Source organism: Oryctolagus cuniculus, chromosome X (assembly GCF_051225735.1).
Source record: "Oryctolagus cuniculus isolate XC-2025 breed Fujian yellow rabbit chromosome X, ASM5122573v1, whole genome shotgun sequence".
Lineage (NCBI taxonomy): Eukaryota > Metazoa > Chordata > Mammalia > Lagomorpha > Leporidae > Oryctolagus > Oryctolagus cuniculus.
Window position 1 is genome coordinate 81,239,892 of NC_142888.1, and position 14,174 is coordinate 81,254,065.

General features: G+C 41.0%; 1 protein-coding gene across 1 annotated transcript in view; it reads left to right on the forward strand.

Annotated features, from left to right (window-relative positions):
• The window catches only part of TRPC5 (transient receptor potential cation channel subfamily C member 5), a 324,015-nt gene that overhangs the window by 305,544 nt on the left and 4,297 nt on the right, over positions 1-14,174 (forward strand). Inside the window, 2 exon segments of the mRNA NM_001082779.1 lie at positions 11,616-11,819; positions 12,054-12,095. Of these exon segments, the coding sequence (NP_001076248.1) occupies positions 11,616-11,819; positions 12,054-12,095 (246 nt within the window).

The following is a 14,174-nucleotide window of genomic DNA, read 5'->3' on the forward strand; positions in this document are numbered from 1 at the left end:
CCGAGGCTTATTATCAGGGAGTTGGATCAGAAGTGGAGCAGCCAGGACTTGAACTGGCAACCATATGGGATGGTGGGAGCTGCAGGCGGCAGCCTTACCCACTATGACACACCACTGGCCACCATCATAAATTTTAGAATGTGCAAAGGATGCAATTTCTGGAATATGATAGATATTGACATTTAAAATAAAACTATCCAATTACTCATTTAAATGCATCAATGGAATCTGAATATCACAGCAATTTGTTTCTTATAACCATATGTTTAAAAATGAATGGTTCAGCTCTTCTTTAAGTACAAAATGCTTAGATCATTTTTTCTTTTTGAACTCTTATTTTCATCCCATATTTCCATATCATTTTATCCTAATGTTAATTGTTATATTTAACAATAATAATTATATTTTAATATCTGTCATATTCCTTCATAACAAAACTACAAGTTGAATTTTAATTTTTATTACATGTAGTCATAAGGCAATACATGTTAAAATCACTCTTCTGATTCTACTTATGATGCAATTATTTGTAGTACAAAACTGCTCCAAAGAACACAAATATACATTTTTAAAAATTATTTTAGGGGCTGGCACTGGGGATAGTGGGTTAAACCACAGCTTGAATGCTTGAGTTCTGGCTACTCTCCTTCCAATCCAGCTTCCTGCTAATGTGCCTGGGAAGGCAACGGAAGATGGCCCAATTGTTTGGGCCCTTACCACCTGTGTGGGAGACCTGGATGGAGTCCCAGGCTCCTGGCTTCCACCTTGCCCCACATCTATCTGTTACAGGCATTAGGGGAGTGAACTTGCGAAAGGAATACCTCCTACTATTCCTCCCTCCCTCTCTCTGTTGGTAAATCTTTTAAATTTCCAGTGTGTACATCAGTAGGAACCTGGGAATCAAGAGCAGAGCCAGTACTTAAACCCAGGCACTCTGTTATGGGATGTGGGCATCTCATACACCTTAATCCCTATGTCAAATGCTCACCTCATATATGAATATTGAGTAATATTTGAGAACAGGATTCAGCATCAATTATATTTTTATTTTCCGTTTTATAAAAATATCTGTTTTATATCTTTTATATAAAACTATCATCTTTTATATCTTTAAGTATATGTCAATGGATAAAGTATTATTTATACCATTGTCACTCTAGTTTTGGAACTCATATTTACATGTAAAAAGTCATAAAATATAGGCCAGTGCTGTGCTGTAGTAGATTAAGCCTCTGCCTGTGGCTCCGGCATTCCATATGGATGCCAGTTCATGACCCAGCTGCTCCTCTTCCAGTCTAGCTATGCTAATGCAGCTGGGAAAGCAATGGAAGATTGCTTAGGTGCTTGAGCCCCTGTACCCACATGGGAGACCTGAAGGAAGCTCCTGGTTGCTGGCTCCTGGCTTTGGCCAGGCCCAGTATTAACCATTGAGACCATATGGGGAGTGCACCATGATGGAAAACCTCTTTCTTTGTCTCTCACTCTCTCTGTAACTCTGCCTCTCAAATAAATAAATCTTTTAAAAAGTGACAAAATAATGAGTTTTCCTAATATATTTTAAGAGTTGATCAACTGACAACTTAATTAGCTTCTTTTTTTTTTTTTTTTACAGGCAGAGTGGACAGTGAGAGAGAGAGAGACAGAGAGAAAGGTCTTCCTTTTGCCATTGGTTCACCCTCCAATGGCCGCCGTGGCTGGCGCACTGCAGCCGGCGCACCGCGCTGATCCGATGGCAGGAGCCAGGTACTTATCCTGGTCTCCCATGGGGTGCAGGGCCCAAGTACTTGGGCCATCCTCCACTGCACTCCCTGGCCACAGCAGAGAGCTGGCCTGGAAGAGGAGCAACTGGGACAGAATCCGGCACCCCGACCGGGACTAGAACCTGGTGTGCCGGCGCCGCAAGGCGGAGGATTAGCCTAGTGAGCCACAGCGCCCGCCCTAATTAGCTTCTTCTTAAGTTTTATGGAATGCAAAGAATTAGATCATGGTCATTCAGTTTCTCAGTCTCTGGGAAATGCTACCGTGGCAGGTAGCCTCTGTTGACCTCTATTTCCTGGTATTTGAGCCCTTGTAGAATCTTCTCCCCTTGAGTACAGGTTTGAACCTTAGGTCTAACTTCTCACAAATAAGGTATGGCAAAAGTCTAGAGGTCTATTGTACAGCATGGTTACTATAGTACAGTTGAAATGTACTATATTGTACACTTGACATTTCTAAGAGACTAGATCTTAACAGTTTTCACCATACATTCAAAAAGTGGTAACTGTATGAGATGATGGCTATGTCAATAAGGTTGATTTTATCATTTCACCATGTATGCATATATATCAAAATATCGTATTGTATGCCAGAAAAAAATGTCCAATTCTTATTTGTCAATTATAAAAATTGGGAGAAAAAGAAAGAATGCAGTAAAGTTAATGTTACTTCCAATTTGAGGTTTCAAAAAGGTTTTCTCTTTCTTTCTCCGAGTGAAACCTGTTACCATGTTATGAGATGCCCTATGAAAACGCTCACATACCAAGGAACTGAGGAAGACCTCTGGCCTCTGGCCATTAGGGATTAAGACCCTCAATACAATATCTGAGAACAAACTGAGTCCTGACATCATCCATGAAAATGAGCTTGGAAAAATACTCTCTCAGTTGAGACTTCAGATGAGATCCTAGGTCTGTTCTACTCTTTGGCTATAGCCTTGTAAGAGATTTTGAACCAGAGATGCACAATTATGCCATGCTCATATTCTTGTTCACAGAAACTGTGGGGTAATAAATGTTTGGTGCTTGAAGGGTTTTTATAAAATATTTATTTGAAAGAGAGAGAGGGAGAAAGAGAGGAGACAGAAACAGAGACACACAGAGAAATCTTCCATTTACTGTCACTTCCTAAATACCCACAATAACCAGGACTTTACCAGGCCAAACCCAGGAACCCAGAACTCAATTTGGGTCTCACATGTGGGTGATAGGCACCTAACTGCTTGAACCATCACCGGCTGCCTTCCAGGGTGTACATTAGCAGGGAGCTGGACTCAAACTCAGGAGCTCGATATGGATGAAGGCATCCCAAGCAGCATCTTAACCACAGCACCAAGGTATTTGATTGTTTTTGTGGCTATTGTGAATGGGATTGATGTTAGAAGTTCTTTCTCAGCTGTGGCATTGCCTGTGTATACAAAGGCTGTTGATTTTTGGGCATTGATTTTATATCCTGCTACTTTGCCAAACTCATCTATGAGTTCCAATAGTCTCTGAGTAGAGTTCTTTGGGTCCTCTAAATAAAGAATCATATCATCTGCAAAGAGGGATAGTTTGATTTCTTCTTTCCTAATTTGTATCCCTTTAATTTCTTTTTCTTGCCTAATAGCTCTGGCTAAAACTCCCAGAACTATATTGAATAGCAATGGTGAGAGTGGGCATCCCTATCTGGTACCAGATCTCAATGGAAATGCTTCAAACTTTTCCCCATTCAATAGGATGCTGGCCATGGGTTTTTCATAAATTGCTTTGATTGTACTGAGGAATGTTCCTTCTATATCCAATTTCCTTAGAGTTTTCATCATGAAAGGGTGTTGAATTTTATCAAATGCTTTCTCTGCATCTATTGAGATAATCATATGGTTTTTCTTCTGCAGTCTGTTAATGTGGTGCATCACATTGATTGATGTGCGCACATTGAACCATCCCTGCATACCAGGGATAAAGCCAACTTGGTCTGGGTGGATGATCTTTCTAATGTGTTGTTGCATTCTATTGGCGAGAATTTTATTGAGGATTTTTGCATCTATGTTCATCAGGGATATTGGTCTGTAATTTCCTTTCAATGCTGCATCTTTTTCTGGTTAGGAATTAAGGTGATGCTGGATTCATAGAAAGAATTTGGGAGGATTCCCTCTTTTTTGATTTTTCTGAATAGTGTGAGAAGAATTGGAGTTACTTCTTCTTTAGATGTCTGGTAGAATTCAGCAGTGAATCCATCCGGTCCTGGGCTTTTCTTTGTTGGGAGGGACTTTATTACTGATTGAATTTCTGTCTCAGTTATGGGTCTGTTTAGGTTTTCTATGTCTTCCTGGTTCAATTTAGGTCGGTTGCATGTGTCCAGGAATCTATCCATTTCTGATAGATTTCCCTGTTTGCTGGCATACAAGTCCTTGTAGTAATTTCTGATGATTCTTTTTATTTCTGTGGTGTCTGTTGTTACGTTTCCTTTTTCATCTCTGATTTTAATAAGTTGGGTCTTTTCTTTTTTTAGTTAGTTGGGCCAATGGTGTGTCAATTTTTTTTTTTTTTATAAAAAACCAGCTCTTCATTTGGCTGATATTTTGTAATTTTTTTTTTGGATTCAATCCTGTTGATTTCTTCTCTGATTTTAATTATTTCTCTTCACCTACTAGTTTTGGGTCTGGTTTGCGGCAGATTTTCTAGATCCTTGAGATGCATAGAAAGCTCATTTGTTTGGTGCCTTTCCAATTTCTTGATGTAGGCACCTATTGCTATAAGCTTTTCTCTTAACACTGCTTTTGATGTATCCCATAAGTTTTGATATGTTGTGCTGTTATCCTCCTTTACTTCCAGAAAGTTTTTGATTTCTCCTATGACGCACTGTTCATTCAGGAGCATGTTGTTCAATCTCCATGCGTTTGCATATGCTCTAGGGATTCCTAAGGTGCTAATTTCCAACTTCATTCCACTATGGTCTGAGGAGCTGCATCGTATGATTCTAATTATTTTGAATTTGCTGAGACTTGCTTTATGGCCAAGTATGTGGTCAATCCTAGATAGGTTCCATGTACTGCTGAGAAGGATGTAAATTCTTTAAGTGTAGGATGAAAAGTTCTGTAGATATCTGTTAGATCCATTTGGGCTATAGTGTCATTTAAATCTACTGATTCCTTGTTGATCTTCTGTCCAGGTAATCTATTTCTGAGAGTGGAGTATTGAAGTCCTCCAGTACTATTGTATTGGAGTCTAAGTCTCCCTTTAATTCCCTTAACATATCTTTTAAATAAACCAGTGCCCTGTAATTAGGTGCATATACATTGATAATCATTATATCTTCCTGTAGAATTTATCCCTTAATCATTATATAGTGCCCCTCTTTGTCTCTCAACAGTTTTTGTGTTGAAGTTTATTTTGTCTTATATTAAGATGGCTACGCCTGCTCTTTTTTAATTTCTGTTGCCATGGAATATCTTTTTCCAACCTTTCACTTTCAGTCTGCATGCATCTTTTTTGGTAAGATTTTTTTTTTGTAAGCAGCAAATAGATGGGTTTTGTTCCTTAACCCATTCAGCCAATCTGTGTCTTTTAACTGGAGAATTGAGGCCATTAATGTTCAATGTGACTACTGATAAGTAGTAACTTTGCCCTGCCATTTTCCCAAAGATATTTTCTAATATATGCTTTGAACTTCCTGTGATCTTTTGCTGTGAGGTTTCCTTCCTTTACCTTATTTCATATTGATGACCGTGTTTCTGTGTTTCTGTGTGTAACACATCTTTAAGCATCTTTTGCAGGTCTGGACGAGTGGCGACAAATTCTTTCAATTTCAGTTTGCTATGAAAGGTCTTTATTTCACCTTCATTCACAAATGAGAGCTTTGCAGGATATAATATTCTGGGCTGGCAGTTTTTCTCTCTTAGTACCTGGGCTGTGTCTCACCATTCCCTCCAACCTGTAGGGTTTCTGATGAGAAGTCTGCTGTGAGTCTAATTGGAGATCCTCTGAGAGTAATCTGACATTTCTCTCTTGCACATTTTAGAATCTTTATGTTTCACTGTGGTGAGTTTGATTACAACGTGTCGTGGTGAGGATCTCTTTTGGTCATGTTTACTAGGGGTTCTATGAGCTTCCTGTACTAGGATGTCTCTGTCCTTCTCCAATCCTGGGAAGTTCTCTGCTAGTATCTCACTAAAAATGCCTTCTAATCCTTTCTCTCTCTTCTGCATTCAGGAACTCCTAGAACCCGAATGTTGGGATTTTAAATAGCATCCTGTAGATTCCCGACAATATTTTTTAGATTTCTAATTTCCTCTTCTTTTCTTTGGTTTGACTGTATACTTTCCTGTGCTCTAAATCCGATATTCTCTCTTCTGCCTCACTGACTCTGTTTTTAAGGCTCTCTAATGTGTTTGTCATTTGATCTACTGAGTTCTTCATTTCATTTTGATTTCTCTTCACTATCACACTTTCCTGTTCTATTAGTTTCTGCATTTCATTTTGATTCCTCCTTAAGATTTCATTTTCACGAGAGATTTTCTATCCTGTCCAGTAAGGATTTCTGTAGTTCAAGAATTTGTTTTTAAAAACTTCTAAATATTCTTATCATAAATTTTTTGAAATCTGTATCTTGCATTTCTTCTATCTCATCATCTTCATAATCTTGGCTTGGGGTGTCTTGTTCATTTGGGGGCGTCATAATGTCTTCCTTGTTCTTGTTTCCTCTGTTTCTGCGTTTGTTGCTTGGCATTGTGGAAATATTCTTTGGATTCTTCTTCCCTCGCTGTGGTGTTTTTTTCTTGCTATACTATGAGTCTAGATTAAGTGGACTGCTTTTGATGGAGCTTTAGAGGCTTAAGTTGGGTGTGGCCACAGAGCTCTGTTTGGTTCTTCAGGGTTAAGGGTGTTGCAAAGGTGACTCACCCAGGTTGCTTGCTCGCTCGCTCGCTCTCTCTCTCTCGATTCAGAAGGGAAGTAATTCCGCACAGCTGAGTGGAATTGAAGGTAGTCAGCTTCCGATATCTAGCTCCTTTGGGTACAACATTGGTCTACTCTTTCCCAAGGACCACACAGGGAATCTGTGCTGCCCTCAGTTTGGGCTGAAATTCCCCTGCAGTCTCCCACGGGGTTGCCAAGTTTACCAAATTGTAGCATCTCTGAAGAGTACTCATGTGAACTCCGTGAGTTCTCTCACCCACCGTCTCTTTTTTCACAGTCCCAGTTCATTAGCTTCACACATTCACTAGGTCCTAACCTCCTGTTATTTCAGCCCCTGCCCCCAGAGTCAGGTTTTTCTGCTTGGCTGAGAGTGGGTGCAGACCTGAGGTTGCCCTGCTTATGACATATGTCCAAAATGGTGCCTGACCTTTGTCTTGCTCGCCTTTGAGAGGTGAGCAGAGAGAGAGACTCGTGTCTGCACCGGTCCCTTTTTTTTCTTTTTTTTCTCTCTCCTCTAGTTAGCCTGGTGAACTTTCCCCCATGGGGCTTCAAGCCTCGTTCCCTCTAGGCTCCTCCTTCTGCTTTCCCGCCAGTGTCTTGGGCTACTGAGGTTTCGACTCACCTCATGTTCCAGCGCTGGTGCATAGATTCCGTGGCTGCTGTCCCGAGCCGTGGGCTCCCACGCCTTCCACGCAGGTCCACCATGAATCACTAGTTACGTAAGAGTTTCCTCTGCTGTTTCTTCCCCAACTCTTCCTTGAACCTGCAGTATCTCCACTTTTATTAAACTGTCTCTTCTTGGACTATCAGTGTGCTTCCCTTCCTATTCTGCCATCTTGCTTGGAGATCTAAATCAGATTTATTTCTTATCTCAAAAAGGATGACTTCATTTTCCAACTCAATAAATATGTCAGTACTTATCTCTGTGATGACCATCTCACTTGTAAATCTTAACACAAGGATGGAAAGATAGATCAATAAAGCATGCAGGCATGCTTTGTTTTTGTCACAAGGATGAAATAATGTGATATAGAATTCAGTATTTCATCTAGCACTATCATTTTTTGCTTTGCTCTCACAGAATTCCCCTTTTGGAATGATGCATACTTTGACAATGGAGAAGACAGGTCATTAAAAGAAAAATGTCATTGTTCTTGCATTCCCATTATAAATTATCCTACCATAGTCAAAACATCCAGTTTTTTTATGATTTATATATTTAAGAGAGAGAGAGAGGAGAGAGAGAGAGAGATCTTCCATCCACTTGTTCACTCCCCAAATCCCCTCCATAGCCTGGGCTTCACCAGAATGATGAAAGAAAAAACTTATTGAAAAACAGTCACCAAAATATTTCTTCAGTTAAACTCATAATAAGGTCAGCTATATGTTTATTAACTCACTAAATGAAATCTAGCATTGGGTCTAAGAAGCTAATTTCAATATAGGAGCTAACTTTCAATTTTGAACTTACTGCTTTTAGTCCCCCTGAACAAGAGAGAGGTATCTCCAATCAATCCATTAACAACTGGTTAGTATCTTTTGTTCATGAACAGGCAATGGGAATCTCAGAAGGCAACAGAATCCTCTACTTTGGAGGTTATTTATCATTTTGCTGAGTGCAGATTCCTCTGAGAATATAATAAACACTGAACACCGAGAAAAATGTATTACAGTCAACATTTTACACACAATTTTAATAGATCCATTGATTCCATTAACTTCATAGAATCAGACTTAAAAATCGTCACTCTTGCACTCAATCTACAAATTATTTAATATGGTAGCTAAGCATTGCTTCCTTGGAGAGCAAAATGAAAGCCTTTGTGGGACATCTGAAAGGCTAAAGGGGCAAATTCTAGGATTCGGTGACAGAGTGGATATTCACCCAGAAACCACTCTGAGCCCACATTGTAAGACCTAGATAGCCCTTTCAAAATCTCATGAAATGATAAAGAAAGAGATTTCCATTTTTGTCCTTACACTGTAAGCTTTTGATAGAAGGGTCTATATTGTTTCTCTTTCTCAGAACTCCTTTTTTTTCCCAGAGTATCTGTAACAATTGTTCCAGAAAAAAAACAGTGATCTATGCAGACAGATTCTATTTCCTTTGGAAATTAGACAACCAAAATATAACTGAATTAGGTTGTATTCCTTTTTTAAAAATTATTTATTTGTAAATCAGAGTTACAGAGAGGCAGAGGCAGGGAGAGAGAGAGAGAGAGAGAGAGAGAGGTCTTCCATCCTCTGGTTCACTCCCTACATGGCCGCAATGGCCGGAGCTATGCTGATTCAAAGTCAGGAGCCAGGAGCTTCTTTCTGGTCTTCCATGTGGGTGCAGGGGCCCAAGGACTTGGGCCATCTTCTGCTTTCCCAGCCCACAGCAGAGAGCTGGATCAGAAGTGCGGCAGCCTGGACTTGAACTGGCACCCATGTGGGATGACAGCACTACAGGCAGTGGTTTTACCAGCTATGCCAAAGCACCAGCCCCAAGAAATCTTCGACCAAATTTAGTAGCCAATAACAATATTGTTTCAGCCTCCAAAAGATGATCCCTGTTCTTTCACACATATCTGTACTAGTTTTCAATTGCTGTTCTGACAAACAACCACAAACTTATTGGTATGAAATAATGCAAACCTATCAGGGGCCGGCACCATGGCTCACTTGGCTAATCCTCTGCCTATGGCACTGGCACCCTGGGTTCTAGTCCCAGTTGGGGTGCCGGTTTTGTCCCCATTGCTCCTCTTCCAGTCCAGCTCTCTGCTGTAGCCCGGGAAGGCAGTGGAGGATGGCCCAAGTGCTTGGGCCCTGTACCCGCATGGGAGACCAGGAGGAAGCACCTGGCTCCTGGCTTCAGATTGGCGCAGTGCGCTGGCTATAGTAGCCATTTAGGGGGTGAACCAGGAGAGAGAAGACCTTTCTCTCTGTATCTCTCTCTCACTGTCTAACTCTGCCTGTCAAAAAAAAAGTTGATGGGTAGGGGCCGGCACTGTAGCATAGTGGGTAAATTTATCACCTGTGATACTGGCATCCCATATGGGAACCAGTTCATGTCCTAGTTGCTCCACTTCTGATCCACTTCCCTGCTAATGGCTTGGGAAAAGCAACAGCAGATGTTCCAAGTATATGGGACCCTGCCACACACATGGGCGACCCAGATAAAGCTCCTGGCTCCTGGCTTTGGCCTAACCCATCACTTGCTGTGTGGCCATCTGGAGAGTGACCCAGCAGATGGGAGTTCCAACTCTGTGTGTCTCCCCCCGCCCAACTCTGACTTTCAAAAAAATTAAATCTTTATTTAAAAAGCTGATGGGTATAAATCATAAGTTATGTGGCCTCTAAACAAAGCTTGCACTGTCTTATGAAAATGTTGGGGGCTCAAGGACGTTATTTCTTTAAGATTTATTTTTTAAATATAAAGGCTCAGTTAGAAAGAGAGAAAGAGCAATCTTCCATCCAAATGTTCATTCTCCCAGTGGCTGCAATTTCAGGGTCTGGACCAGGCCAAAGCTAGGAGGCTGGAACTCCATTTGGCAGGCGCTTAAGCACTCAGGATATCTTATGCCGCTTTCCCATGTGCATTAGCAGTAAACTAGATCAGGATGGAGCAGCCAGGGCTAGAATCAGTGTTTATATGGTATCCCAATGTCACAGGCAGCAGCTTAACCAACCACACCACAATGGCAGCCCCCCTATTTTTTAATAATTGAAAGTGAGTTGGCAATATTATAACATTTTACTCCAAATACTTCAGAATATAAGAAATTCAACACTGGAGCTGGTTTTATGGTGCAGCAGGTTAAGCCACGACTTCCAATGTTAGCATCCTACATCAGAGTGCTGTTTCAAGTCCTGGTTGCTCCATCCCGATCGAGATTCCTGCTAATGCACCTGGGAAAGCAGCAGCAGATAGCTCAAGTACTTGAAGTCCCCTGCCACCCATACAGGAGACCAGAATAGAGTTCCAGGCTCCTAGCTTTGGCCTAGCGCAGACCTAACTGTTGTGGACTGTGGACATTTGGGGAGTGAGCCAGTGGATGGAAGATTCTCTCTCTCTCTCTCTCTCTACTTCTCTCTCTCTCTCTACCTCTCCTCTGCCTCTCTGTAACTCTGCCTTTCAAATAAATAAATCCTTAAAAAAAAGAGCATGACTCTGGCATGGACTTAGCTGAGGACCTCATGGCAGATAGCATCATGAAAGGGGAATGTACATGAGAGGGAGAGACACATGGCCAGAAAGGAAGCCAGAGTGGGGGTTGGCTTGCAAGAACTACATTAATTTCTTCTGATAACAGTGCCCTCGGTTACCTAAGAACTTCCCATTAGGCCTCACCTCGTAAAGGTCTCAGCACCTTAACACCACAACCTGAGGATCACGCTTCCAACACATAAACCCTTGGGGAATAAACCACATCTAAACCATAGCGCCACTCCAGTTCCACTCCTTAAAAATACTACTATGATCAGTTTAGTATGTACCTGTCTAGAACCTGCAAGCATGTGATACAAAGGGTTTACAGTTATAGAAGTGGGTTCATGTATACAGCATATGCTCTGCTTTACATTGCTTTTTTTTTCACCTAAAGGTCTTAGATGCATATAGACATATCTAGACACATATATGTACTTATAAAATATCTATAGAGCTTCTTTGCTTTTAATTATTATATTGTATGCTATTTTTAGATACGATATTATCTATTTAACTAGTCTCCCACTATTGGATGTTTAGGTTGTGTTAGTTGTTTTTCTATTACTAGCTGTGCTAGAGTGAACAGTCTATGCATATATCTTTTTGCAAGTATATTGATAAGGTATATACCTTATTAAAAGTGGGATTACAGGATCATCAGTTATGTGTAACTTGAGGATATAGCTACTGACAGAGTGTCCTCTACAGAAGCAAAAAGAAAGGTTAGAATGAGGCATTCCAAATCTTTAAACTTCTGTCTTCCATAGGATCATGCTGATATTGAGTGGAAATTTGCAAGGACAAAGCTCTGGATGAGTTACTTTGATGAAGGTGGTACCTTGCCACCTCCTTTCAACATCATCCCCAGCCCCAAGTCATTTCTATACCTTGGCAACTGGTTCAACAACACTTTCTGCCCCAAAAGAGACCCTGATGGTAGACGGAGAAGGCACAACTTGAGAAGTTTCACAGTAAGCCTTTTTCAAATTGTTTCCCTTTAGACAAATTTGTTTCTTCCCTTCCTTCCTTTGTGACATTCCGTATCTTAAATGTCAAAATCACTCCAGTCTACACATGCTTTGGGGGTTTGTCAAGAAGGAGCTCCTGTGTTATTCTCTAATCTTAATGTTTAGAAATATATCCGGATGGGTGGGTAGGGCGGGGCTGATTGCTTATGTAACCTGTCTTCCCATTTTCAATTCCAGGAACGCCATGCTGACAGTCTGATACAAAATCAGCATTATCAGGTAAAGCTTCCTAACTGGAACTAAAGACAATGGTTTTTGGCCAGTTTGGTGAAGTAGAAACAAATTCCATGCTGGCTTTCTGGATATGTTCCATTTGACTGGAGTAGGAGGCTTGGAGAGACTGTTATTTCATCAAAGGCTGAAGTATCACTTTACAGTGGATTCACCTGGTTTATCATCCTGTTCATTGTCTTTGAACAATGTCTCAGTGTATTCAACAGCGTCCATGACTTAGAAAGTTTTTTTAAAATTTTGAGAGGTAGAGGAACAGAAAGAGACACTGGGAGAGATTGCATCCATTGGTTCACACCCCAAATGCCTGCAAAGCCAGGGCTGGGCCAAAGTCAGGAGCCAGGAACACAAGTTGGGTCTCCCACTTGAGTGGCAGGAACCCACAACTGCCTCCCAAGGTCTGCACTGGAAGAAATTGTAATCAGGAACCAGAGCCAGGAATCAAACCCAGGTACTCCAATATCAGATGTGGGTGTCTTAACTATAAGGCCAAAACCCTACTCCAAACCTATATTTTTGAGATTAAGTAAAATAGAATGTTATTGGTCACTCAGTTAACAAATACTTTAATACCTACTGTTTATCAGACGTTAAGCTGGGTACAACAGAAATCACTGTGAACAAGACCCAGTCTTTCTGTTATTCTTTTATTATTTAGCAGGAATAAGAAGATATTTAACAAATCATTATAGCTATTAAAATTAGGTGATACAAGGGTAAAATCTACTATGAAGAAAAAGTGCAGCCGGCGCCACAGCTCACTAGGCTAATCCTCCGCCTGCGGCGCCGGCACCCCAGGTTCTAGTCCCGGTCGGGGTGCCGGATTCTGTCCCGGTTGCCCCTCTTCCAGGCCAGCTCTCTGCTATGGCCCGGGAAGGCAATGGAGGATGGCCCAAGTGCTTGGGCCCTGCACCCGCATGGGAGACCAGGAGAAGCACCTGGCTCCTGGCTTCAGATCAGCGCAGCGCGCTGGCTGTAGCGACCATTTAGAGGGTGAACCAATGGAAAAGGAAGGCCTTTCTCTCTGTCTCTGTCAAAAAAAAAAGTGCATAGAGTAATGATACTATACAATGCATCAGGAATACATAACAAAAGGAAAGTAACATCAATGAATTAAAAGCTTATCTGAATGTTAGGAACACAACTCTTCTTAAATTACAACATGACTTTAATTACAGAATTAAATAAGCATTTCAGCATGCTAAAAATGTAATAAACCAAGGGAACATTTGGGTACTCTCCCCACCAGACAGAAAACAACCAAGCACCCAAATACCAGAAACATCTTTTGAGAATGATCCTTGCAAATCCCAAGTAAGAGACAATCATCTCTCACCTTTCTGATTAAAAGAAGCCCAAAGTAGAAAAAAGCAGGCTTGAAGTAAATTCATCCTTATTCTACAGGTCACTTCTCCTAACTCTCTCTTAGGACATAATTAAGAGAAACAGAAAATACAGTATTTGGTAAGAACTCTTCTCTCACTATTCCTGCCTCTAACCACTATTATTTTCATAATGAGTCTTAAGAAAAATTCACTGTCTTCATTTCCTGCTTCAAAGTCCTTATAAAAATTGTTTCAAGGACATCTCAGTTACTTTTTTTAAAAGATTTATTTGTGTATTTATTTGAAAGGCAGACACACACACACACACAGAGAGAGAGAGAGAGAGAGAGAGAGAGAGGATCTTCAATCCTCTGGTTCATTCCCCAAATGCCCCCAACATCCAGATCTGGGCCAGGCCAAGCTGGGAGCCAGGAGCTCTATCCTAGTCTCCCACATGAGTGGCAGGGTGACAAGTACTTGAACCATCTTCCACTGCTCTCCCAGGTGCATTAGCAGGGAACTAGGTCAGAAGCAGAGCATCTGGGACTTGAACTGGTGCTCTGACATGGGATGCCAGTTTTGTACACACTGGCTTAACCAACTGCACCACAACATCTGCCTCTCAGTGACTTCTTTAAGATCAGAGTAACAGATATAATATATACAGCATTAGCTATTGTTACTATAGGCCTTGAAATCAGATTGAAATGAAAGTGGATTCCAGTTTTTGCATTTACTAATA